At 40.0% G+C, this 26,313-nt stretch overlaps 2 protein-coding genes across 2 annotated transcripts in view; one reads left to right on the top strand and one right to left on the bottom strand.

Moving 5' to 3' along the window:
• Positions 1 to 26,313, top strand: part of LOC134659005 (uncharacterized) — a 237,202-nt gene that overhangs the window by 25,058 nt on the left and 185,831 nt on the right. The window lies entirely within an intron of this gene.
• LOC134659197 (actin-like protein 6A) lies at positions 1,888 to 21,165 on the bottom strand. The gene is made up of 9 exons (XM_063514826.1): positions 20,843 to 21,165; positions 19,806 to 19,957; positions 18,424 to 18,650; positions 17,020 to 17,137; positions 16,057 to 16,188; positions 10,816 to 10,966; positions 5,813 to 5,926; positions 3,799 to 3,885; positions 1,888 to 2,005 (listed from the first exon to the last, which is right to left on the bottom strand). The coding sequence occupies exons 1-9, from the start codon at positions 21,042 to 21,044 to the stop codon at positions 1,902 to 1,904; spliced, it is 1,287 nt and encodes a 428-aa protein (XP_063370896.1). The 5' UTR covers positions 21,045 to 21,165; the 3' UTR covers positions 1,888 to 1,901.

Genomic DNA, 26,313 nt, shown 5'->3' with positions numbered 1-26,313 from the left:
GCGAGTCCGACTCGCACTTGGCCGGTTTTTTGAAATAAAAGTTACTAAAACGTAATATTTGACGTTTTTTATGGTACTATCTTGACATCCGCATCCGCATCCGCATCCGCGGATGTGAGCCTTTAAAAATCCGCATCCGCATCCGCATCCGCGGATGTCAAAAAATCGGCATCCGCAACATCCCTGTATTCTGTAACGCGTAATTTTTACAAACATTTTAGGTTTTTAGCAAATTGCATAATAAAATTATACTGTTGTTAGAAAACATTTTACGTTTTTATTTTGCTAATTGCATATACCTACTACAGTTTCTTTGTTGGTTTTTGTTTAATATTACACTAGAAAAAACAGAGTTTTCACTGAAATAATATACAAAATTACACTGTGCAGTTATACACTACCTTAATATATGGGCAATAAGGTCGTGTACACATATTTATGGCACTTTGTCCATATCGATATTTTTAGACGCGATTGTACATGTCTAATACTTTTCTCTATGATTTTGAATATTAGTTCAGCGACCTCAATACACCTCATACACTTAGACAGCTTTTTCATTTATTCTAAAATTTCACATACATTGTCTTAATCGCGTAGTACTTCTGTCTGTCCCCTTTTTGCTCTTAATAGTCTTAAATTGTCAATTTGATCAGAAATTAAATTGGCGTCAATTTCATCAAGTTTCCACAATTCAATCAACAATTTTAAATTTATGGTGACATTAGAGCGCTCGAAATTAAAGAAAAGTTCTCAAACACGTATACTATAAGTATGCGTGTAGTATACAGGGTGCTTCCTGTAACAGGAGCAATAAATAAAACTAAAGGCTGTACTCCTCAAACTGACCAACATTTGTTCAGCAACTTTTAAAAATTATGAATCTTTTAGACTTCCTCTTTTTCATACAAAATAAATATGGCCTTCAATGTACGCTGACATCAGTGTTTTTGACGTTGCTTGTCACGCTTTAAACATAACAAAATTTGCAATACATTGCGTCTTAGAATAAACTTTAAAGTGTAATAAAAATCAAAACATGAGTTATTTTCAAAAGTTGCTGAACAAATGTTGGTCAGTTTGAGGAGTACAGCCTACAGTTTAATTTATTGCTCCTGTTACAGGAAGCACCCTGTATACGCTATAATTATAGCGTCCAAAATTGGTATTCTTTCGTCCGCACCTCAATTTGATCGGTCATAAATCATAATCTTTCAATCGAATCAAGTGGGATCGGCGCACCAATATAATTATTGCGTCCATACATCCTGATTAAATTGTCAACTCGAATTGTGCGAAAAATTGTTCCGTCTGTACACTACCTTATTTAACACATTCATTGCCACCCAGCCAAACAAGACATCCGCGCCAGGCCACAACAATTTCCTCATATAAGGCTGTAGTACCACGATCCCGACTATCGGGTCGTCCGGCCTGGGAACGAAATCATAAAATACCCGATAGTCGGGTTTTCGGCACTGAATGTGTTAATTTTAATACTTATTAATAATCGAGCTTTATTTTAAGTTTTAACCTACATGGAGTCTGTAGCAGGGATGTTGCGGATGCCGATTTTTTGACATCAAACGTCAAATAATACATTTTATTAATTGTTATTTCAAAAAACCGGCCAAGTCTCTCGCGTTCCAAGGGTTCCGTACATTTCTAGACCCAGAAAAGTCGGCCAAGTTACTGTTTATTAAATATAACGCACTTACATTCTTACACAAATACTAAACGTTTCGTTTTTTTTAAATAAAAATTACTAAAAATTTAATATTTGACGTTTTTTGAGTACCTAATCTTGACATCCGCGGATGTGAGCCTTTAAATATCCGCATCCGCGTCCGCGGATGTCAAAAAATCTGCATCCGCAACATCCCTGGTCTGTAGCTGGGTTCCTAAGGGCATTTCCTCTCGAGTTGCCCTTTTCCGCCTTCGTCGTACTCTTGAGATGATATCCACATCTGTTGGAATGACCCGATGGACGCTAGGATGGACCCGCCTGTGACAAAAAAAAAACGGGTTGCACCATAGAGAAAAAAATACATAGAGTGCTCACTCCATACATCAGTTTTAGTACCAAAAAGACTATTAGCATCGAGTAGCGGAACTATCAGTACTGCTACTTGACAATAGATGTCGCCACCGACCGGAAAGTCTTATGCTGTTGAGATAAGACTTTCCGGTCAGTGCTACATCTATTGTCAAGTAGCAGTACTGATAGTTCCGCTACTCGATGCTAGATGTAGATACTGAAATGAATAGTCTGAACTGATGTATGGAGTGAGCACTCTATGTATTTTTTTCTCTATGGTTGCACTCAGGGAGTGCCGGCAGAAGTGAAAACTCAATGACTAGTGCAAAATGCACTATGTATAATTGAGGTTAACGCCATCCAGCGTTATTTCGTCGCATTACTTGAAACCCCTATGCACATCACTGTTAGTACTCGAGTTATATTAATACCAGTTAGAGCGAAACTCACTAGATGGCATTTGAATCAATAAAAAAAAACTCAATGACATTACATGTAACAGTTTTTTCGATCAGGTCACGTGTCCGTCTTACGGTCACGTCATCTCTCGCGAGTTTAACATTTTTTCCCCACCTCAAAAAGTGCACAGCGCCGCTAAAGAAGTTTTCACTTCAAAAAGTACTTAAGTACAAATAGCAACCTTATGCATTTTGTAATAAGGTCCACCGATGGACAGTTAAGTGTGGGCGATGGTATATGTGACGTTATCTATGAAAAGGGACCTTATGGTCGATGGCGCTTACGCCATTATTAATATATGGGCAATAAAGTCTTGTATACATATTTTTGGCACTTTGTCCTGGATGGATAGTGAATATTTTCGGTGCCTTCAATAGATTCCTCGAGATTTGACTCATTTGGTTCGTTTCGACGAGTCTATTTTCTTTGGCAGTGTTAAGTATAGTTGCCAATATTAATGTGCCCTCAAAAATGTTTTTTTTTTCGTTTGAAAATATTTACGAGTCAATATTGTTATATTTATGGTATTATCTTACCTTTTGTCACCGTTAGAGTGTTTGTTAAATTGTATTAAAGAAAGGTTTTTTCACCTCAGCAGCTCGAACAAGGGTACTTTGCTACCTAAAAACAGTGAGCAAAATCGCATTTTGCTCACTGAGTGAACAAAATAGCATCTTGCTCATTTTGTCTCATTCAGTGAGCAAAATGCGATTTTGCTCACTGTTTTTAAGTAGCAAAGTACCCTTGTTCGAGCTGCTGAGGTGAAAACTTAATTGTTGGTATATCTTAAGAAAACATGAGTGAATAGGTAAGTGATGAAGAAGGAATACATTTTTCGGGTTCTCTAATATTCTAAATTAGATTCACTCGCTACGCTCGTGAATCTAGTATCAAATCTTGAGCGTAGTAAGGGACTCAAAAGCGCACGAGATGTAAATAACTTTGATCTCGTGTAGTTCACAAAACTTTTCACCTCAGCAGTGAGAACATATTAGAGAACCCGAAAAATGTATTCCTTCTTCATCACTTACCTATTCACTCATGTTTTCTTAAGATATACCAACAATTAAATTTTCACCTCAGCAGCTCGAACAAGGGTACTTTGCTACTTAAAAACAGTGAGCAAAATCGCATTTTGCTCACTGAGTGAGCAAAATCGCAATTGGCCCATTTTGTCTCACTCAGTGAGCAAAATGCGATTTTGCTCACTGCTTTTAAGTAGCAAAGTACCCTTGTTCGAGCTGCTGAGGTGAAAAAAAAAATTAGTCATGTAGCCTATTGAGTGAGAACAGAAGTGTTACCGATCCATGCGGCGAAGCGTCGCTCGGTGGGCGAGGGCGCGGCGTGCGACTTGAGCCGGTGCGCGGACGGCGCGCGCGCAGCCAACTCTGCAAACCGGCTATAGTGCTCAGGACAGGGGCCCGATTTTTGAAATTCGACCGCTCGAGTTCGTGTATTTCGTCATAGAGAAATAAGTAAGACAAGAGTGCTCACTCCATACATCAGTTCAGACTATTAATTTCAGTGTCTACATCTAGTATCGAGTAGCGGAACTATCAGTACTGCTACTTGACAATAGATGTCGCACCGACCGGAAAGTCTTATCTCAACAGCATAAGACTTTCCGGTCGGTGCTACATCTATTGTCAAGTAGCAGTACTGATAGTTCCGCTACTCGATACTAGATGCTAATAGTCTTTTTGGTACTAAAACTGATGTATGGAGTGAGCACTCTATGTATTTTTTTCTCTATGATTTCGTTCAGTAATATCTCCACTACTAGACATGTAAATTCTACTAATAGAATTGAAAACGAGTGGTCAATACCACTAGATTCCCAATTTCTATCGCTCGTATTTCAAAAATCAGCATTTCGCCGTTTTCCACCGATTTTAGAGTGACGAAATCGAGCGATCGAAATTCAAAAATCGGCCCCCAAATCGCACTATCACACAATATCTAATACTACTACTGTACAGAAATAGTTATTTGTTTCACTCGGGGGCAAAGTTGTTGTTTAACTGCTTGTGCTAATATTGAAACCCGAGCAAGCGAAAGATTCCGGAATTGAACCAGGAGCGTTCGAAAAATGGAATCTTTCGCTTACTCGGGTTTCAAAGCACGTGGGTTAAACAAAATTTGCCCCCGAGTGAAACACAAAATTTTTCACCACACCAACCCGAAGCAAATATTAAATATCAAACAAAATCAAACCAAATCATCTAAATTAATATTATTAAATATTTATTACCCAAAATCATCATTTAAAAGTGAATTCTACCAGCAAACATAAGAAAACAACTCAAAATTCGCATGTGATTACTTTGCCTCACATGTGAATAAAATGGAACTTTGCTATCGGTTTTTGAAGTGCAAAGTACGCCTTTCAGAGCTGGTGTGGTGAAAATAAACTTTCACCAACCCGAAGAAAATATTAACTGTAAAATATCAAACAAAATCAAAAGAGTAAAATCCAAATTAATGTTATTAACAGCCCATCAACGAGCACACTAGCGCCATTTGAATACATCAAACTAGTTTCTACGTTGACGGATTTGTCAATCTATGCGTCCAAAGTTAAAACGGCCGTTTTTGTTTCGAGTTTATAGATTGACGAATCCGGCAACATAGAAACTAGCTTGATGTATTCAAAAGGTACTTTCGTTAAATTGAAATAATCACGATTGTTTAACAGGGGCGCTAGTGTGCACGTTGATGGGCTCTTAATAAATGCAACTTTGCTCTTATACAGAGTGCTTCCTATAACAGGAGCCATAAATTAAACTGTAGGCTGTACTCCTCAAACTGGCTAACATTTGTTCAGCAACTTTTGAAAGTAACTCATGTTTTGATTTTTATTACACTTTAAAGTTTATTCTAAGACGCAATGTATTGCAAATTTTGTTATGTTTAAAGCGTGACAAGCAACGTCAAACACATTGATGTCAGCGTACATTGAAGGCAATATTTATTTTGTATAAAAAAGAGGAAGTCTAAACTCTAAAGGATACATAATTTTTAAAAGTTGCTGAACAAATGTTGTTCAGTTTGAAGAGTACAGCCTTTAGTTTAATCATAGAGAAAAAAATACATAGAGTGCTCACTCCATACATCAGTTTTAGTACCAAAAAGACTATTAGCATCTAGCATCGAGTAGCGGAACTATCAGTACTGCTACTTGACAATAGATGTAGCAGTACTGATAGTTCCGCTACTCGATGCTAGATGTAGACACTGAAATTAATAGTCTGAACTGATGTATGGAGTGAGCACTCTATGTATTTTTTTTCTCTATGGTTAGAGTGAGCCCGTTACCCTTGGCGAGGCGCTCGAGCCAGCCGGGCGCGTTGGCGCCGCCGCCGCACGCCACCACGGCGCCCCACAGCGCGGGCCGCGCGTCCGCGTCGCACGCCGCCGCCGCCGCGCAAGCTACCACATATAAATATATAACAAATAAAACTTTATTCAGAAAAACATAATCATACATTTAAGAGCCAACAGGAGTGGTCATTTCTCCATACAAACGTACTCGACTGTTTCCTCCGTGGGTTTTGAAGCTAGAGCAATGATTTTTTCAACACAGATTAATATTGTCAATATCTGTGTCGGACCGTTTTGCTTTTTTTTTGATATTGTTGTTTTTTAATAAATAAATAAATAAATATTATAGGACATTATTACACAAATTGACTAAGCCCCACGGTAAGCTCAAGAAAGCTTGTGTTGTGGGTACTCAGACAACGATATATATAATATACAAATACTTAAATACATAGAAAACAACCATGACTCGGGAACAAATATCTGTGCTCATCACACAAATAAATGCCCTTACTGGGATTCGAACCCAGGACCGCGGCTTCACAGGCAGGGTCACTACCCACTAGGCCAGACCGGTCGTTTTAAGGCGCTAGAGCCCTTCAAAAATGGCCAAAATGGCCTAATTGACTATGCCGCAATGAGAGGCGTGCTATTCAAAACTGATATCAATTAGTCAAAAAAGCAAAACGGTCCGACACAGATAATGTCATAATCATTTAGATTTCCGAATTTGGTTACAATTGGTTAAGTTTTGGAGGAGGAAACAGTCGAGTACGAAACCTCGATTTCTGAGATTTTTACACAGGATTTTTCGCCTTGTCCTTATCGCACTAGTTTTAGGAGCCGCTTCCGATAGCGAGACGGGTGTATTTACCTAAAATATTTAAATCTTAGCTCCTGTTGGCTCTTAACATTAGGCAGGCAATGATTTATAACTCAAGATAGGTTATACACACACACATACATACATCACTGGCTCAGAGACCCAAAGAGGATCTTGGCCTCTGACACAAGAGAGCGCCACTCTACCCTATTCTGTGCCACTTCGCGCCAGTTACAAGATAGGTTATAGGCGTTCCAAAATTGAAGCGCTTAACTTGTGACAAATTGGACAAGTTGCCTTTAGTCGCGGCTGGACAAGCGAGAAATGTGCACGTGCTAACGAGCTCTCGCACACCGAAAGAGAAAGAGACGACCTTATGTTTAACAACGAGTGTGACAAAGATGGATGAAATGAGAAAATTAATCAAAAATAACAGGAATAAATATGGAAGTATTTTTTGTGCTCCTCAAGTATGAGTATAACCTATCTATAGTTATATAATATAATTGTAGGCAGGCGTGTCTCACTCCGCGATTTCGTCGCTTTGCTACAGGTAGCTAAAAGTACACCCGTTCGGCCCCAATTTTGGGGAAAGCCATAAGCCGCGCGTGGCGCTGTCGCCACCTAGCGGCCATATCTGTGCTGATCGTAACAGACGCGTTTTGTTAGAGTGAGTCTTCTGTACTTAGTACTATTATTTATTCTGTACATTAGGTTAATAATATTTTATAAAGTGAGGCTTTTTAGTGACTTCTACCTGAACTAGAAAAATCTTGTATCTCAGGTTGAAAAAAAAACTTAAATAAATTACATAACGACAAACTTATGAATTAAAGTGTTCGTTTAGATGGGTATCAGTTTGATATGTTTACATTCTAGAATGATATCTACATAAATGAAAATAAAAGGTTTCATTATAATCATCATTAAACTTACTCTACTCGAGTTACTCGCATAATATAAATCAAATAATCGCTCGAAAGATTTCGATCCCTTTCGAGGACCTTCAACCGGAGCGACGTCTGTAGCGAGTGCGCGACGTGCACTAAGCTATAGGCGATAGCGATTATTCCGCTGAAACGATCTAACCCGTTTAACCGTTTGAACATCGCGCATATCGTGTGCGACCATGAATCTAGTATAACTGAATCACGCATGAGGGGTAAGGGGAAATGACCGAACGGGATAGTCTTATGTATCTTTCAGTAGGAGTACCAGCGAAAGCGCTATTATTATTTGTCCTTGTCACAGTCTCACACTTTTTTATTCCCCACCGTAAATTTAGTATAGATTATGGTGGGCAACAAATAAATTCGACCAATCATAGTGTCGTATTGCCTATGTTTTGTCCCTCTCGGACGCACGCATATAGCACATCTATAAGATCCTACCATCTATGTGTGCGACGCATCATCAATTCACCTTGTCGGAATACACACAGGCACAGAATAAATAATAGTACTAGGTACAGAAGACTCACTCTCTAACAAAACGCGTCTGTTACGATCAGCACAGATATGGCCGCTAGGTGGCGACAGCGCCACGCGCGGCTTATGGCTTTCCCCAAAATTGGGGCCGAACGGATGTACTTTTAGCTACCTGTAGCAAAGCGACGAAATCGCGGAGTGAGACACGCCTGACACAGGTTAGGGCTGCCATCTCTAAATTCGCAGACTTAAAAAACCCGGACATTTGGCGTAAACCGCATTTTCCCTGGGCGTGTCCGAAGATATTATTAAAAAAACAATGGCTTTTTTTTCATTCTAAAAAGTGTCCGGGACGCTTTGAAAGCCTCCCCGGACGGCCTTCAAACTAGGACAAATCCGGGGAAACCCGGACCGATTGCAGCCCTAACACCGGTTGATATTGGGCTGTAACCGCGCCTGTTTTGTCATCTTTGACGGTCATAAGTTTTTGGCAAAAATTTCATTTTTGGTACAAGCTTTTATCGCTGACTGTACTTTTCTTACGACAGACCACTAATACTCATCGAGACAATTCTAAAAACCCCTAACACAATTAGGTTGCGTTGTTTCATCACAGAGTTCCTATGGCCACCTCCTGTCTCCATCATCAGATCAGCTCGATGGTACCATAATATTGCATTGTCACCCGACTTACATGTGCATGCAAATTTTCAGCTCAATCGGAAACCGGGAAGTGGATCAAATTTAACTTGCAGAATTCCATTACATAGTTAGTTACATACAGGTCGACCCCAAAAAAGCTTGTTAATAGTACATTATTGTCGAGGTTCGGAAGTAGCTACTTGCTGGCGAAGCCAGCAAGTAGCCTTCCAGCCGAGTCATATATAGTGCTTTTCTCAAAAATGGTGCAAGAAATAGAAATTATTTACCGGAGCAACGGTCTAATTATCACAGAAAAAAGTAAAACCATTATATTTGCATATTTGCTTTGCCGCCTTTAAAAAAAAAGAAGTGTATTTTTCTGCTCAAAATACGCCAACCTATTTGAGACACCTAAATAGTCACGGTACCAACATTATAATAATAAGTGCTGATCATCTGTTTGGCTGTTTAATTGGACCTATGCCTTCATTTGATATGGCCATTTCAACTTTTAAAAAGTTTGGAACTCGTTAAATAATGGGATTTGTATGCAACATTGCAGTCCCGAAATCGAGACTGCAATGTTTTTAACTTTTTAATTTTTTGACTGACCATAAACTACGCACTTCGCGACCAATTTTTTAACCGGCAACGTCGACTTTGCAGTCCATTTTTGAGAAAAAGCTTGTTAATAGTACATTATTGTCGAGGTTCGGAAGTAGCTACTTGCAGGCTGAGGATTCGTTTTAAACGGACGACCTTGGGAGTCCGTTTAATTGAATCCGAAGCCAGCAAGTAGCCTTCCAGCCGAGTCATATATAGTGCTTTTCTCAAAAATGGTGCAAGAAATAGAAATATTTTACAGAACTTACAGAAGCAACGTTCTAATTTTCCATTAATTTTCACAGAAAAAATACAACCATTAAAAAAAATTAGCTTGCCGTCTTTAAAAAAAAAAAGAAGTGTATTTTTCTGCTGAAAATACGCCAACCTATTTGAGACACCTAAATAGTCGCGGTACCAACATTAAGCCTGTAACAGACTATCGCACCGCACCGCGACCTTGGAGCGTCGCACCCATAAGTGAGAGCGAGAAAGAGATATCTGTTATAGGCTTTATAATAATAAGTGCTGATCATCTGTTTGGCTGTTTAAGGGACCTATGCCTTAATTTGATATGGCCATTTGAAGTTTTAAAAAGTTTGGAACTCGTTAAATAATGGAATTTGTATGCGACATTGCAGTCCCGAAATCGAGACTGCAATGTTTTTAACTTTTTAATTTTTTGACTGACCATAAACTACGCACTTCGCGACCAATTTTTTAACCGGCAACGTCGACTTTGCAGTCCATTTTTGAGAAAAAGCTTGTTAAAAGGTGTTAACTTACCTAAATGTGGCGCCCCCAGACTCTGCTCGAACAGGCACTCGGCCATCTTGAATCTCTCGACGCCGAAGTCCTGGTGGTAGCCTCCGGGGAACTCGTAAGCTGACTCTTGACACCTGTATAAGAGTTATAGATACTAGACTGTACCTAAATGTGGCGCTCCCAGACTCTGCTCGAACAGGCACTCGGCCATCTTGAATCTCTCGACGCCGAAGTCCTGGTGGTAGCAGCCGGGGAACTCGTAAGCCGACTCTGACACCTGTATAAGAGTTATAGATACTAGACTGTACCTAAATGTGGCGCTCCCAGACTCTGCTCGAACAGGCACTCGGCCATCTTGAATCTCTCGACGCCGAAGTCCTGGTGGTAGCAGCCGGGGAACTCGTAAGCCGACTCTGACACCTGTATAAGAGTTATAGATACTAGACTGTACCTAAATGTGGCGCTCCCAGACTCTGCTCGAACAGGCACTCGGCCATCTTGAATCTCTCGACGCCGAAGTCCTGGTGGTAGCAGCCGGGGAACTCGTAAGCCGACTCTGACACCTGTATAAGAGTTATAGATACTAGACTGTACCTAAATGTGGCGCTCCCAGACTCTGCTCGAACAGGCACTCGGCCATCTTGAATCTCTCGACGCCGAAGTCCTGGTGGTAGCAGCCGGGGAACTCGTAAGCCGACTCTGACACCTGTACAAGAGTTATAGATACTAGACTGTACCTAAATGTGGCGCCCCCAGACTCTGCTCGAACAGGCACTCGGCCATCTTGAATCTCTCGACGCCGAAGTCCTGGTGGTAGCCTCCGGGGAACTCGTAGTGCACGCCCGGGATCGTACTGGCTACCCGCTCATCGTAAGCCGACTCTGACACCTGTTATAGGTACACAAGTTAGTAATAGCCAGCAAAATATTGTTGCAAAAGCGCAGCGAGTGTTTCCAAAAGAGGAATCTTGAGCGTAGTAAAAATTCCAAGGCATATAGATGTAATAAATGCTAGTAAATACTTAAACTTCATCCTATGCACACTCCCGACTTAATATACAGTGTGTAAATCCAATACGGGCGAATATTCAAACGGTGGTTAGCATAGGACCTAAAAAGTATATTGAGATAGATTTTACTTAGAAATGCATTGAAAATTTTAACCATACAAAATAATTCGGCCCGCAATGTAATTCACCACACACGTTACGGGATACGAGCTTTTTAAAGTAACTGTCAACGCTTGTTGGCAGTTACTATGAAAAGCTCGTATCTCGTAATGTCATTATCATCTTCTGTTTCTTAATGTTTACAGTACATTGCTGCTCGGTACATGTGGAAAAAATTAATCACGGGGTCATAATTAAGTGTAACTTAAAAAAACATCTTAATTAATGATAAGACGGGTAAATTCTATATCTGGTTTAATTTATTGCCCGTATTTGACTTACACACTGTATAAAATTAATAACGGGGTCCCTTTGTTCCCCATAAAGTTTTAAGTCATAATGTATTGTTTATCATATTATCATTAGTCATAAAACTGAAGCTGTTAACTTTTCAGGATTTTCGTAAGGTTATCCTGTTAATCCTGTAGAGAGGTTAGCTTAGGTTAGGTTTGTTTTATGTCAATCCTGAAAAGTGACGCGTTTTTTGAACCAAATAAATTAAGAGTAACGAAAATGCGGACAAACAATACATTATGACTTTTTGGGAAACAATAGAGACCCAATAATAACACAACTCATAATTTGCTTTAAGTACATAAAGGGGCCCACTGATTAACAGTCCGCCGGACGGTATCGGCCTGTCAGTTATTCGGAACTGTCAACTTTTTGTTCTAACTGACAGGCCGATATCGTCCGGCGGACTGGTAATCAGTGGACCCCTTTACTTTGAACTCCACAGGGCAAAATGAAAATGTGTCAAGAATTAAAGTTTCCGGGCAGGTGCGGTGAAAATATGAGCAGTTCGTACCTGTGCGATGCAGTGACAGAAGTCTTCATACTGCCGCTTGAGCATGTACTGCTGCCAGGAGTGTGTCAAACCAGCTGGTAGGGTCTTCAAGGTATATCTGGCCCGCTCGCGCTCTCTGATCACTTCTATACTCTGTAATATTGTATGTACCTGTGCGATGCAGTGACAGAAGTCTTCGTACTGCCGTTTCAGCATGTACTGCTGCCAGGAGTGTCAAACCAGCTGGTAGGGTCTTCAAGGTATATCTGGCCCGCTCGCGCTCTCTGATCACTTCTATACTCTGTAATATTGTATGTACCTGTGCGATGCAGTGACAGAAGTCTTCGTACTGCCGTTTCAGCATGTACTGCTGCCAGGAGTGTCAAACCAGCTGGTAGGGTCTTCAAGGTATATCTGGCCCGCTCGCGCTCTCTGATCACTTCTATACTCTGTAATATTGTATGTACCTGTGCGATGCAGTGACAGAAGTCTTCATACTGCCGCTTGAGCATATACTGCTGCCAGGAGTGTCAAACCAGCTGGTAGGGTCTTCAAGGTATATCTGGCCCGCTCGCGCTCTCTGATCACTTCTATACTCTGTAATATTGTATGTACCTGTGCGATGCAGTGACAGAAGTCTTCGTACTGCCGCTTGAGCATATACTGCTGCCAGGAGTGTCAAACCAGCTGGTAGGGTCTTCAAGGTATATCTGGCCCGCTCGCGCTCTCTGATCACTTTACTCTGTAATATTGTATGTACCTGTGCGATGCAGTGACAGAAGTCTTCATACTGCCGCTTGAGCATATACTGCTGCCAGGAGTGTCAAACCAGCTGGTAGGGTCTTCAAGGTATATCTGGCCCGCTCGCGCTCTCTGATCACTTTACTCTGTAATATTGTATGTACCTGTGCGATGCAGTGACAGAAGTCTTCGTACTGCCGTTTCAGCATGTACTGCTGCCATGAGTGCGTCAAACCAGCTGGTAGGGTCTTCAAGGTATATCTGGCCCGCTCGCGCTCTCTGATCACTTCTATACTCTGTAATATTGTATGTACCTGTGCGATGCAGTGACAGAAGTCTTCATACTGCCGCTTGAGCATGTACTGCTGCCAGGAGTGTATCAAACCAGCTGGTAGGGTCTTCAAGGTATATCTGGCCCGCTCGCGCTCTCTGATCACTTCTATACTCTGTAATATTGTATGTACCTGTGCGATGCAGTGACAGAAGTCTTCATACTGCCGCTTGAGCATATACTGCTGCCAGGAGTGTCAAACCGGCTGGTAGGGTCTTCAAGGTATATCTGGCCCGCTCGCGCTCTCTGATCACTTGTTTACTCTGTAATATTGTATGTACCTGTGCGATGCAGTGACAGAAGTCTTCGTACTGCCGTTTCAGCATGTACTGCTGCCAGGAGTGTGTCAAACCGGCTGGTAGGGTCTTCAAGGTATATCTGGCCCGCTCGCGCTCTCTGATCACTTGTTTACTCTGTAATATTGTATGTACCTGTGCGATGCAGTGACAGAAGTCTTCGTACTGCCGTTTCAGCATGTACTGCTGCCAGGAGTGTGTCAAACCGGCTGGTAGGGTCTTCAAGGTATATCTGGCCCGCTCGCGCTCTCTGATCACTTGTTTACTCTGTAATATTATATGTACCTGTGCGATGCAGTGACAGAAGTCTTCATACTGCCGCTTGAGCATGTACTGCTGCCAGGAGTGCGTCAAACCAGCTGGTAGGGTCTTCAAGGTATATCTGGCCCGCTCGCGCTCTCTGATCACTTGTTTACTCTGTAATATTGTATGTACCTGTGCGATGCAGTGACAGAAGTCTTCATACTGCCGCTTGAGCATGTACTGCTGCCAGGAGTGCGTCAAACCAGCTGGTAGGGTCTTCAAGGTATATATGGCCCGCTCGCGCTCTCTGGTCACTTGTTTACTCTGTAATATTTGTATGTACCTGTGCGATGCAGTGACAGAAGTTTTCATACTGCCGCTTGAGCATATACTGCTGCCAGGAGTGTCAAACCAGCTGGTAGGGTCTTCAAGGTATATCTGGCCCGCTCGCGCTCTCTGATCACTTCTATACTCTGTAATATTGTATGTACCTGTGCGATGCAGTGACAGAAGTCTTCATACTGCCGCTTGAGCATGTACTGCTGCCAGGAGTGTGTCAAACCAGCTGGTAGGGTCTTCAAGGTATATCTGGCCCGCTCGCGCTCTCTGATCACTTCCTTACTCTGTAATATTGTATGTACCTGTGCGATGCAGTGACAGAAGTCTTCGTACTGCCGTTTCAGCATGTACTGCTGCCAGGAGTGTGTCAAACCAGCTGGTAGGGTCTTCAAGGTATATCTGGCCCGCTCGCGCTCTCTGATCACTTCTATACTCTGTAATATTGTATGTACCTGTGCGATGCAGTGACAGAAGTCTTCGTACTGCCGCTTGAGCATGTACTGCTGCCAGGAGTGTGTCAAACCAGCTGGTAGGGTCTTCAAGGTATATCTGGCCCGCTCGCGCTCTCTGATCACTTGTTTACTCTGTAATATTATATGTACCTGTGCGATGCAGTGACAGAAGTCTTCATACTGCCGCTTGAGCATATACTGCTGCCAGGAGTGTCAAACCAGCTGGTAGGGTTTTCAAGGTATATCTGGCCCGCTCGCGCTCTCTGATCACTTTACTCTGTAATATTGTATGTACCTGTGCGATGCAGTGACAGAAGTCTTCATACTGCCGCTTGAGCATGTACTGCTGCCAGGAGTGTGTCAAACCAGCTGGTAGGGTCTTCAAGGTATATCTGGCCCGCTCGCGCTCTCTGATCACTTTACTCTGTAATATTGTATGTACCTGTGCGATGCAGTGACAGAAGTCTTCATACTGCCGCTTGAGCATATACTGCTGCCAGGAGTGTCAAACCAGCTGGTAGGGTCTTCAAGGTATATCTGGCCCGCTCGCGCTCTCTGATCACTTTACTCTGTAATATTGTATGTACCTGTGCGATGCAGTGACAGAAGTCTTCATACTGCCGCTTGAGCATATACTGCTGCCAGGAGTGTCAAACCAGCTGGTAGGGTTTTCAAGGTATATCTGGCCCGCTCGCGCTCTCTGATCACTTTACTCTGTAATATTGTATGTACCTGTGCGATGCAGTGACAGAAGTCTTCATACTGCCGCTTGAGCATGTACTGCTGCCAGGAGTGTGTCAAACCAGCTGGTAGGGTCTTCAAGGTATATCTGGCCCGCTCGCGCTCTCTGATCACTTTACTCTGTAATATTGTATGTACCTGTGCGATGCAGTGACAGAAGTCTTCATACTGCCGCTTGAGCATATACTGCTGCCAGGAGTGTCAAACCAGCTGGTAGGGTTTTCAAGGTATATCTGGCCCGCTCGCGCTCTCTGATCACTTCTATACTCTGTAATATTGTATGTACCTGTGCGATGCAGTGACAGAAGTCTTCATACTGCCGCTTGAGCATATACTGCTGCCAGGAGTGTCAAACCAGCTGGTAGGGTCTTCAAGGTATATATGGCCCGCTCGCGCTCTCTGATCACTTGTTTACTCTGTAATATTGTATATACCTGTGCGATGCAGTGACAGAAGTTTTCATACTGCCGCTTGAGCATATACTGCTGCCAGGAGTGTCAAACCAGCTGGTAGGGTCTTCAAGGTATATCTGGCCCGCTCGCGCTCTCTGATCACTTCTATACTCTGTAATATTGTATGTACCTGTGCGATGCAGTGACAGAAGTCTTCATACTGCCGCTTGAGCATGTACTGCTGCCAGGAGTGTCAAACCAGCTGGTAGGGTCTTCAAGGTATATCTGGCCCGCTCGCGCTCTCTGATCACTTCTATACTCTGTAATATTGTATGTACCTGTGCGATGCAGTGACAGAAGTCTTCATACTGCCGCTTGAGCATGTACTGCTGCCAGGAGTGTGTCAAACCGGTTGGTAGGGTCTTCAAGGTATATATGGCCCGCTCGCGCTCTCTGATCACTTGTTTACTCTGTAATATTGTATGTACCTGTGCGATGCAGTGACAGAAGTCTTCGTACTGCCGCTTGAGCATATACTGCTGCCAGGAGTGTGTCAAACCGGCTGGTAGGGTCTTCAAGGTATATCTGGCCCGCTCGCGCTCTCTGATCACTTCCTTACTCTGTGAATAATGAATAAGTCGGAAGTTTTCTAAAATAAATATTGAAAACCTGATTCTTTCAAATCTGGACATTCTTGGGCTCATTCTACTTGGAATCGACAGCATTCCCCATCCTACCATTTTAAAAAAAAACCGGCCAAGTGCGAGTGGGACTTGCGTTCCAAGGGTTCCATACATTAAGTCCGTCAGTGGACATTTCTAATAGGTTTTCCTGTCATCTATAGGTAAAGACCTATTTTGTGTATTTTTTTCAAAATTTTAGATCCAGTAGTTTCGGAGATAATGGGGGGGGGGGGGAGGGGTCGGACAGAAACGCACGACGGTTCCGTTTTTTCGTTTCAGGTACGGCCTGATATGCAACGCAATTTTAGTTATAATTTTTAGGGTTCCGTACCCAAAGGGTAAAAACGGGACCCTATTACTAAGACTCCGCTGTCCGTCCGTCCGTCCGTCCGTCTGTCACCAGGCTGTATCTCACGAACCGTGATAACTAGACAGTTGAAATTTTCACAGATGATGTATTTCTGTTGCCGCTATAACAACAAATACTAAAAACAGAATAAAATAAAGATTTAAGTGGGGCCCCCATACAACAAACGTGATTTTTAACCGAAGTTAAGCAACGTCGGGCGGGGTCAGCACTTGGATGGGTGACCGTTTTTTTTGCTTGTTTTGCTCTATTTTTTGTTGATGGTGCGCAACCCTCCGTGAGCGAGTCCGACTCGCACTTGGCCGGTTTTTGGTAATGGTCTACAGTCTCTCTTAAAAAGTTCACCTAGTAATCTTTGCTTGGTTAAAGTCTCAGTTACAAAATGTGTACTGTGTAAATACCTGTATGCTGTATACTGGCAGCATTTGTATATGCATGGTGCTGAGCAGATGCTTGGCTTGGGCCGCGAGGTGGTCGCCACCTATAGGCGACCGGACGGCGGCATTTACTAGGGCGTAGCTGTAACAAACATACATACAAAACATAAATACATCTTCCTCACGTTGTCACGGCATTTTGCCACGGCCCATGGGAGCCTGGGGTCCGCTTGGCAACTAATCCCAAGATTTGGTGTGGACACTTTTTACGAAAGCGACTGCCATCTGACCTTCCAACCCAGAGGGTAAACTAAGCACTTATTGGGATTAGTCCGGTTTCCTCACGATGTTTTCCTTCACCGAAAAGCGACTGGTAAATATCAAATGATATTTCGTACATAAGTTCCGAAGAAACTCATTGGTACGAGCCGGGGTTTAAACCATGGTATGGGTTACCATGGCAACACACTAATAATATTAGGCTAATACTGTTCGAGAAATGGGCCCCTGACGAAGAATAGGATGCCTTATCCTTATGTGAGACACCTTACTACACCTATTATTATATTATTGGGGTGTTCTGGGCCTACAACTGCGTAGTAACCATAGAGAAAAAAATACATAGAGTGCTCACTCCATACATCAGTTTTAGTACCAAAAAGACTATTAGCATCTATCATCGAGTAGCGGAACTATCAGTACTGCTACTTGACAATAGATGTAGCACCGACCGGAAAGTCTTATCTCAACAGCATAAGACTTTCCGGTCGGTGCTACATCTAAAAATCCGCATCCGCGGATGTCAAAAAATCGGCATCCGCAACATCCCTGGTTCAGACTATTAATTTCAGTAGTCTGAACCAGGGATGTTGCGGATGCCGATTTTTTGACATCCGCGGTTGCGGATTTTTAACGGCTCACATCCGCGGATGCGGATGTCAAGATAGGTACATAAAAAACGTCAAATATTACATTTTAGTCATTTTTATTTCAAAAAACCGGCCAAGTGCGAGTCGGACTCGCGTTCCAAGGGTTCCCTACATTAAGTCCCACTCACGCTTGACTGCTAATTTCTAATAGGTTTTTTTGGCTAATGACTAATTACCTAGCAGTCTAGCACTTACGCCGATGCTAAGACGTTCCTGTACCGAACTGTTCCACATCCGCATCCGCATTAAATCCGCATCGATTTTATGCGCATGCGGATGCGGATGTTGAAAATAATGCGGAAGTTCCGCGGTTGCGGATGCGGATGCGGATGTTCGCAACATCCCTGGTCTGAACTGATGTATGGAGTGAGCACTCTTGTCTTACTATATTTCTCTATGGTAGTAACACATTACAGTATGTAACTTTATTTTATTTATTTATTTAATTAATAAAGTACAGTGATATTCTTAGCTATAATCATAGTCCCGCAAAACTTACCCATCTACAACCGGCACAGCGGAGGTCTGACTAGCGCCAGCATCGACCACCAGCGCTGTGGACTTTCCGTTAGCGAACGCGCAGAGCACAGCGTTTTTCACTAGGAAGAAAGCTGGCGCCTGATACTTCTCGAAGAGCAGCTCTGCCAGCTTCTCACGAGCCGGTCTGGTGGTCCACACTGCTTCGGTAAACAGGGCCGGGTGGTGTTCGGATGGGGAGCGAATAACCTAAATGAATAACGAAACACAGATCCATTTAAAATATCATTACTGCGTTGTTTAGGGATGCCTCATTGTCCATTGCCAAAACACACAACCGTTTTTAGGGTTCCGTAGCCAAATGGCAAAAAACGGAACCCTTATAGATTCGTCATGTCTGTCTGTCCGTCTGTCCGTCTGTCTGTCCGTCCGTATGTCACAGCCACTTTTCTCCGAAACTATAAGAACTATACTGTTAAAACTTGGTAAGTAGATGTATTCTGTGAACCGCATTAAGATTTTCACACAAAAATAGAAAAAAAAACAATAAATTTTTGGGGTTCCCCATACTTCGAACTGAAACTCAAACATTTTTTTTTCATCAAACCCATACGTGTGGGGTATCTATGGATAGGTCTTCAAAAATGATATTGAGGTTTCTAATATCATTTTTTTCTAAACTGAATAGTTTGCGCGAGAGACACTTCCAAAGTGGTAAAATGTGTGTCCCCCCCCCTGTAACTTCTAAAATAAGAGAATAATAAAACTAAAAAAAATATATGATGTACATTACCATGTAAACTTCCACCGAAAATTGGTTTGAACAAGATCTAGTAAGTAGTTTTTTTTAATACGTCATAAATCGCCTAAATACGGAACCCTTCATGGGCGAGTCCGACTCGCACTTGGCCGCTTTTTTTATTTTTTATTTATTTAGAAATTTTATTCAGTCAACAAGGCCCATATTACAAATACCACTAGTTTTAATAGCACTACCTAATTTTAACTGTTTTGAAGCCTCAGTGAATCCACTAGAACCACTAGATGATAAATAAGGTCTTTTCACATTGAGCCTCTTGTTGCTATCTCTATTGCACGCGCATAATTATATTGCTGTTCCGCCCATGATGCCAATTGGCAATGTCACGGTGCGAGTTTGACAGTAATATAATTATGCGTGTGCTAGAGAAAGCCTGCCCAATGTACAAAAATCTATCTGGAAAGTGTCTCTTCTTTAAGAAGAGGCATGCATTATTTAGCAGTGGTGCTAGTGTGCACATTGATGGGCTTTTAAACCAAATTAATATTTATGCTGTGTACTAACTTCAATAATAAAGGCTAATTACAATTAGTCTTAATTTTTGACTATCTGGTTAACAGGTGAAGAGACAAATTCAGGTTTACCTTAGCATAGCAATAGTCGAGCATCTTCTCAAAAAGATCCCAGTTGTCGACCTGTCCGTCCTTCATGTATGTCTGCACCTCCATGCCCGGGCGGGGCACGTGGAGCTCCGTGACGTCAATGTAGTGGCGGAGCTCCCCGCCGGCTTTAGTTCCTGTAGTTGGTCAAACAAAATTGTGAGTAAAGTGGAGACCACACGAGAAGACTTCTCGCCAATCTGATCAAATTGTACGATCGAATCAGGCCGTGTGGATGCAAACGCCAATTTGATTCCAAAATGCTAATTATTGTAGTTAGAAGCAGGGTGATTAAATTGTGTACGTGTGGATGCTAGATTAGATTGGCGCCAATTATTTTCCTGATCAAATCGTTCGATTTGCCCAGCTCATCTGGACATGGCTTAAATAAGACCAAAAAAAACTATACTCATCCTTTTCTTTTGGGTGCTAGTACTAGTGTAAGACTAAGATAGTATGATTCACTCTGTCTATGTTTGAAATGAGACAGTCCTTTGACAAATTATATATTGGAACAATGTTTTGAATAAGATGTATGTCAATATCATTAAAGGTCCATAATTCATTGTTCCTTTTTGAAACTATGGAACAGTACTCCCTATTAATATTATAAATGCAAAAGTAAGTCTGCCGGTCTATTACCTGTTCATTAAAATAAAGTAATTTAAAATGCACTACAAAAAAGCACCACAGTATCATTGCAGCTAGTATATTTATTTATTTATTACACAAAAGTTACAACTCTTTTGTTAAGGACAAAGCTCCACAAAACTACATTTGTTTGACTGTGGAGTCGCACTATTCTATACTAAATTAAATGTATATTATAAGTAATAGGCTTACATTGGGAGTTATAATACTTAAGTAGGTAATGTCATGAATACTCTATAGGGCCAACATATTCCCCTATAATGTATTCAAGAGATACCTTTTAAGACTTACTTTTACTTTTTTAATTTACTTTTTTTGGGCTCTTTTACTATGTCCGCGATGACTAATGTTTTATTGCGGAAAATACTTACCGCTCTGTGTAACATTGCCATCAGGGACTTTCTCCTCGCTCTCTGGGATATGAGTAGCCGGTCCTACACCAACCACAGCAGGGATATCGGCTTTCGGAGTATCTTCTTGAGCATAACCCACTCGCAGGCTGTGGTGCCCTGGGTCGAACACTAAAGCGCCGATCTCGTCTCCACCGTACAACATGCCGTTGGGGCCACTCATTTTGCACTCAGTTCACGTATTTTAAGTTAAAATAAAGAATTAATTCAAGATATTCACGGATTTTAGCGCGTTGTTGTGTTCGATTAATGTCAAACGAAGCGTAAGTCGATTAGGTTTGGGTGAAATGGAACGTAATGAAGATTTTTTGTCGTCCATTTAATTAAATGTTTTCGTTTTTAATACAGGTAAAACCATTTTTATTTTAATTAAGTAGCGAAATAATAAGCTCTGAAAAATAATTAACAACTTAAAGCGATTATTAAAAAAAATTGTTTCGGTTAAGTGACGTCGATTAATGCGTAGAACGTCGCGGTTTTTATGGGCACAGATAAGAAATATTTTGTTATAGCGTTTCAGTAGACTTCATTATTACTAAAAAAAAGGGTCTGTGTGTCTGTATTTTTAGTAACAGTAACAATTAAAAATTAGTTGATTTCAGAAATAACTGAATCAGTCTCTAACACTACTTTACTTTACTAAGCCTGGACAAGAATTTCCGTCATTAATAATGGTGGCAAATTTGAATCGTCTAAGCGTGAATAAGAGCCTTGTGATGGAATAGTTCATCATCGTAATAGATAGATAGAATACTCTTTATTGGCACACTTTAGTAAATGATACAGCTTAAAGAAAACAATTGAGAAGGCAGACAACAGATAATGTGATATTTGATAATTGTGAAAAAGTACTGTCAGCAAAGAAGGATTGTCTCTAAAATATATTTAAATTAGCGACCCGCCCCGGCTTCGCACGGGTTAGCAAATTATACATAAACCTTCCTCTTGAATAACTCTATCTATTAAAAAAAAAACCGCATCAAAATTCGTTGCGTAGTTTTATAGTTCTAAGCATACAGACAGACAGACTGACAGGGAAGCGACTTTGTTTTATACTATGTAGTGATACATTATAATAGGTACATTTATTTTACGAGTGGGAAATGAAAATACGGGATAAGTACACCACAGTAATTTTTATTTTAACGCAAATGTTCATCCGACATGATGTAGGTACCTATAATGCTATATATTGGCTACAAAACACCGAATAACATAGAATCTAACACAATTTCCACTAAACATATTAATACATTCTGTTATAATGCTACGAAGACGAATAAATACACATAAATTGTATCTGCAGTCATAATAATATATTTACAAAAGTATAAAACGATAAAAACAATATTTTAACAAACGGAATTATGGAATTATTTGAGACGAATCAGCCCCATATTTCATTTAAATTCACACTGTATCAGTAAAACCCTTATGACCGTAGGTATTATCATGCCGCGATCAGAAAGGAATTAGAAATAACAGATTTCCATACACTTACGTCAAAATCAATATGGATTGACAGCTATCTCAATCCCTTTCTAATCGCGATTCAGTAATATTAACTATATGAATTTAGTACCAAATTACAAAATATCTTTTGAGTAGGTATATCTTTCATATGACGGTTAGAATAAGATACAGAAAGAAGACAAACTAAAAAATATATACTTACCTAAGTTATGCTTATAAATATTTCACTTTACAAAAAGGGGAAGATGTTTTGATTCACACATTTCATAGGTAATTTACAGTATATATATGCACAGTTAATTCAAAATTGTAAAAAAATAAACTAAGATTAAACCCAGTAAATATAATGATAGTCGAAATATAATAGGAACTGACTATAAAAGGCTGTATAGTATCATAAGTCCTTTTTTCTTACAGCTACAGAGTAGGTATAAAATATGCGTTATAAATTATTACCGATACAAAATGTATAATTAAACTACATCATAAGTCCGACTATAAAATTTGACTATAGCATCTTAACCTACCAAAATCTAGGGCTACATTTTGATAACTCTTTTAGCAGGTTTCATGTTTTTTTTTTTTGTTTTAGGAAAAAGAAAGGAGTTGATGATAGCGTGTATTTCAACTGTGTAATAATAGTAGTAGCAGTAGTAGTAAAACACTTTATTGTACAGAAAGAAACATAAATACTTAAACATGAAAAACACACACATCACTTGTACAAAGGTAAGGTTGTTTGTAATAATTGCATATTATTATGCATGTATTTCATTCAAATAAATAATGACTTATAATTTTTTTTTTCAGTTTATTTTACTTATCTTAAAATATGGATTAGGTATATTAGGTATTTAAGAGTTATCAAAATGTAGGTACTCCTCTAGGCTTAGTTAAGAACCGTCGAATTTTTGATCGATTACGTTATCATAACTATCTATGCTAGATTAATCTAACATCGAGATCTTTAAAAATAAACTAGTTTCGTTGCTGATCAAAAAATCGGCGGTGAAATATTATTAGGTACCATTAAGCGTTGCAGTACAAAAATGTATATGTACCTAATGATGTACCTAAGTGAGTGAGATGTAAGTATCAGAGGTCCAGAATTACGATTAAAGTTATAGTTAGTGAGGTTTGTAGAGCCCGACTCAATCCAAACACATTCAGCGCTAATCACGACACGTTGTCGTTTCCGCTACATACCGGGAAATCCATGTTATCGGCTACGATGTAGCGCTACGACCGCAGCTCAGCGGTGAATGTGTTAAGAAAAACCAAACATAATTGTGTCGTGAAACAGATTCCAATGCGAAAAACTTTAATGTAGCCACTTTCTGATACAATTGTCACATTATAAAAACATCAACACGATCATCCGTTTCAACCGATTCACACTTTTTTTCGATCGTAAAGATATTATTGAGACATCGCTCCATTTGCAATATAACTTTAGACCGGTATCATTTTACTCGTTAAAAAGAGAGGTCGATTCTAATTTAACATTTTGTAATGGGTTTGAACTAGTTTTGATATGACCTTGCCGATTGTCTTGGCGCGATTGGCGTGCACGATTTTAACTTCATTTCTCATAAACCAAGGGTTAGAGATTTTCAAGGTCGTATCAAAAAGAGTACAAAACCGTAATATATAAATAGATCTGAATCGTACTCCTGGTTCAAATAAAAAGATAATAAAATGTTTTATGGCTTACAGTACGTGAGTTCTAATAATGTCCTCCGACTTTTTTCACTCTTAACGCACCGTTGGTAGCCCTTATGTCGTCGCAGTAAGGTATATGAAATTATGAATGGTTAGTTAATAGTATCGACGATGATACTTCGTTCGGCCATCGCCAGCATTTTTTATGTTGAGACGAAATAATGCCAATACAACCCTATCAAATTTACTTCGCCGTATTTGCACAAATATAACCTTTCTAACTGTAACTCTTTTATTTATGTAGAGATACTAATAGAAGAGATACAACACGAAAATTTGGGCAATTAAGACGTAGTGTAACACGCCATACGTAATAATCCTAAGTAATATCGGAATCGCAATCAATTGTTCACCTCCCTGATTTCTATGTAATTACACCATTACAATTAGAAAGTAATTATAACTACATAATTGTATATTAGTTGTCTAAACTCTCTCTTTGTTATTGAATTCGTATCAGCAATAGGCGATTGCAAAGTTTTGAGTCAACAATATTTAAATAGTTGTTTTATATTAAAGGAAAAAATTTAAAAAGTTACGCGTCCGGCAGGACTTTTTCCATTTTTTCCTTTAATATAAAATTTGGAATATCGCTCGCAGACGTAGGTATCTGCTAGTTAAAAAAATATTTAAATAGTTGGTGATAAAAAACAAATTTAAAATATCACTTAATTCTGAAGTAGCTATTCGTAATTGATCATGATCTAAGTACATCGCGATGACACACTATAAATACGCCAGTGTAAATTATCCCTTATTGCTATGACAATAGGCAAACCAAAAACTCCTATTTTCAAAGTTCGTCTTTCTCTATTGTTGCAAGAGCGATATAAATGGAAATACATGAAACATGAACTTCAAAATCTTCAAATATTGAAGTTCGGGATTATTGCCCAGTTTTCGAAAACATCGTGGTAGTGAATTTGTTCCATTATCTTATTACCAGAACTCGGCGGGGGTGAGCTATTTAAGTACCTTATAATTTGACAAGTCTTACGTCATATTATAAGGAAAATAGCTCACCCCCGCCGAGCTCTGCTTATTACTAGACATACAGGCATACATACATACTTTTAATACACAGTTCTAAATATCTAGAAGAAGAATCTAGACAATCTAGACATCCACTTATGTCTAAAAGTTTTTATTTTGTAAAAATACTTTTTTTCTTTTACATCTATTCAGACCATATTGGCACAATCACTCTTTGTTTAGATAGCTATAGTTTTAATGAATTACAGTCGTTATAAAACAAATACTAAGTTTAAAAAAGAACTATAAAATATTTAAAACAGAGCAGTGTTTCCTATAGGTGTACTTTTAATTTATATAAAAAAAAACTTCTGGTTGGTTTCTCATCAGCTGGATCTCAAAATCTCAAGTGATCTCAATCATTCCCTTTCTTATTAAATATGCTAATTTTCAAACGATTTCGACAACTACTTTTTCTACTCCCGTACTTTTATTTGTCATTTAAAGGGTCGTGCATACATATTTAAAACCCTATCTTAAAGTTGTCAAGACAAGTCTTTAGTCTATTCCCTAAAAAAGCATTTGTGCATACACACAGTATCTTTTTGGCTCTTTTACGATACTTTGTGTAATGGCCACTTAAAAAATACATTGTTGCCAACCTTATAGTCATAACACACTGTCGCACCGCAACGCGACCTTGATTCGTCGCACCCATAAGTGAGAGCGAGAAAGAAATATATCTTTCTCGCTCTCGCTTATGGGTGTGAATATCATATCTGACAAATAAGTGAACCATAGACATGTTTTTTTTAAATTTCATTCATTCTTTTCCCGCTCGTACCCTCCATTCTATGCTACTTCTTGAATATTGTGAATCTTGAATATGAATACTATTGTGCCTGTCGAATGAAAACTTAACTTTTGTGTTAAAAAACAGTGTGTCTTTCAAGTTAAAATGGATGAAGACAAAAACTTAGTGTCTACGCCTGAAGAAATATCAGTAATAGCACAAGAATCACTAAAAACAGGTATATACCGTAGGTAGAAGTCCACTAGATGACATGAAAAATATTTGTTAAATTTACAATATTATTTCAAAGTAAGTGTTTGGTCGTAGAAAAAGTATTGTATGCAACGTTGTTTAACTGAGTCAAAAAATACTCGTGGCGTCTTTATTAACAATTTTCGGCTTCGCCTCAAATTGTTACTCACGCCACTTGCCTTTTTGCACAACAACGGTTGCATAAAATACTATAATTTGT

This window comes from Cydia amplana, chromosome 24, assembly GCF_948474715.1.
Source record: "Cydia amplana chromosome 24, ilCydAmpl1.1, whole genome shotgun sequence".
NCBI classification, from domain to species: domain Eukaryota; kingdom Metazoa; phylum Arthropoda; class Insecta; order Lepidoptera; family Tortricidae; genus Cydia; species Cydia amplana.
This window is presented reverse-complemented; position numbering and strand designations above follow the sequence as displayed.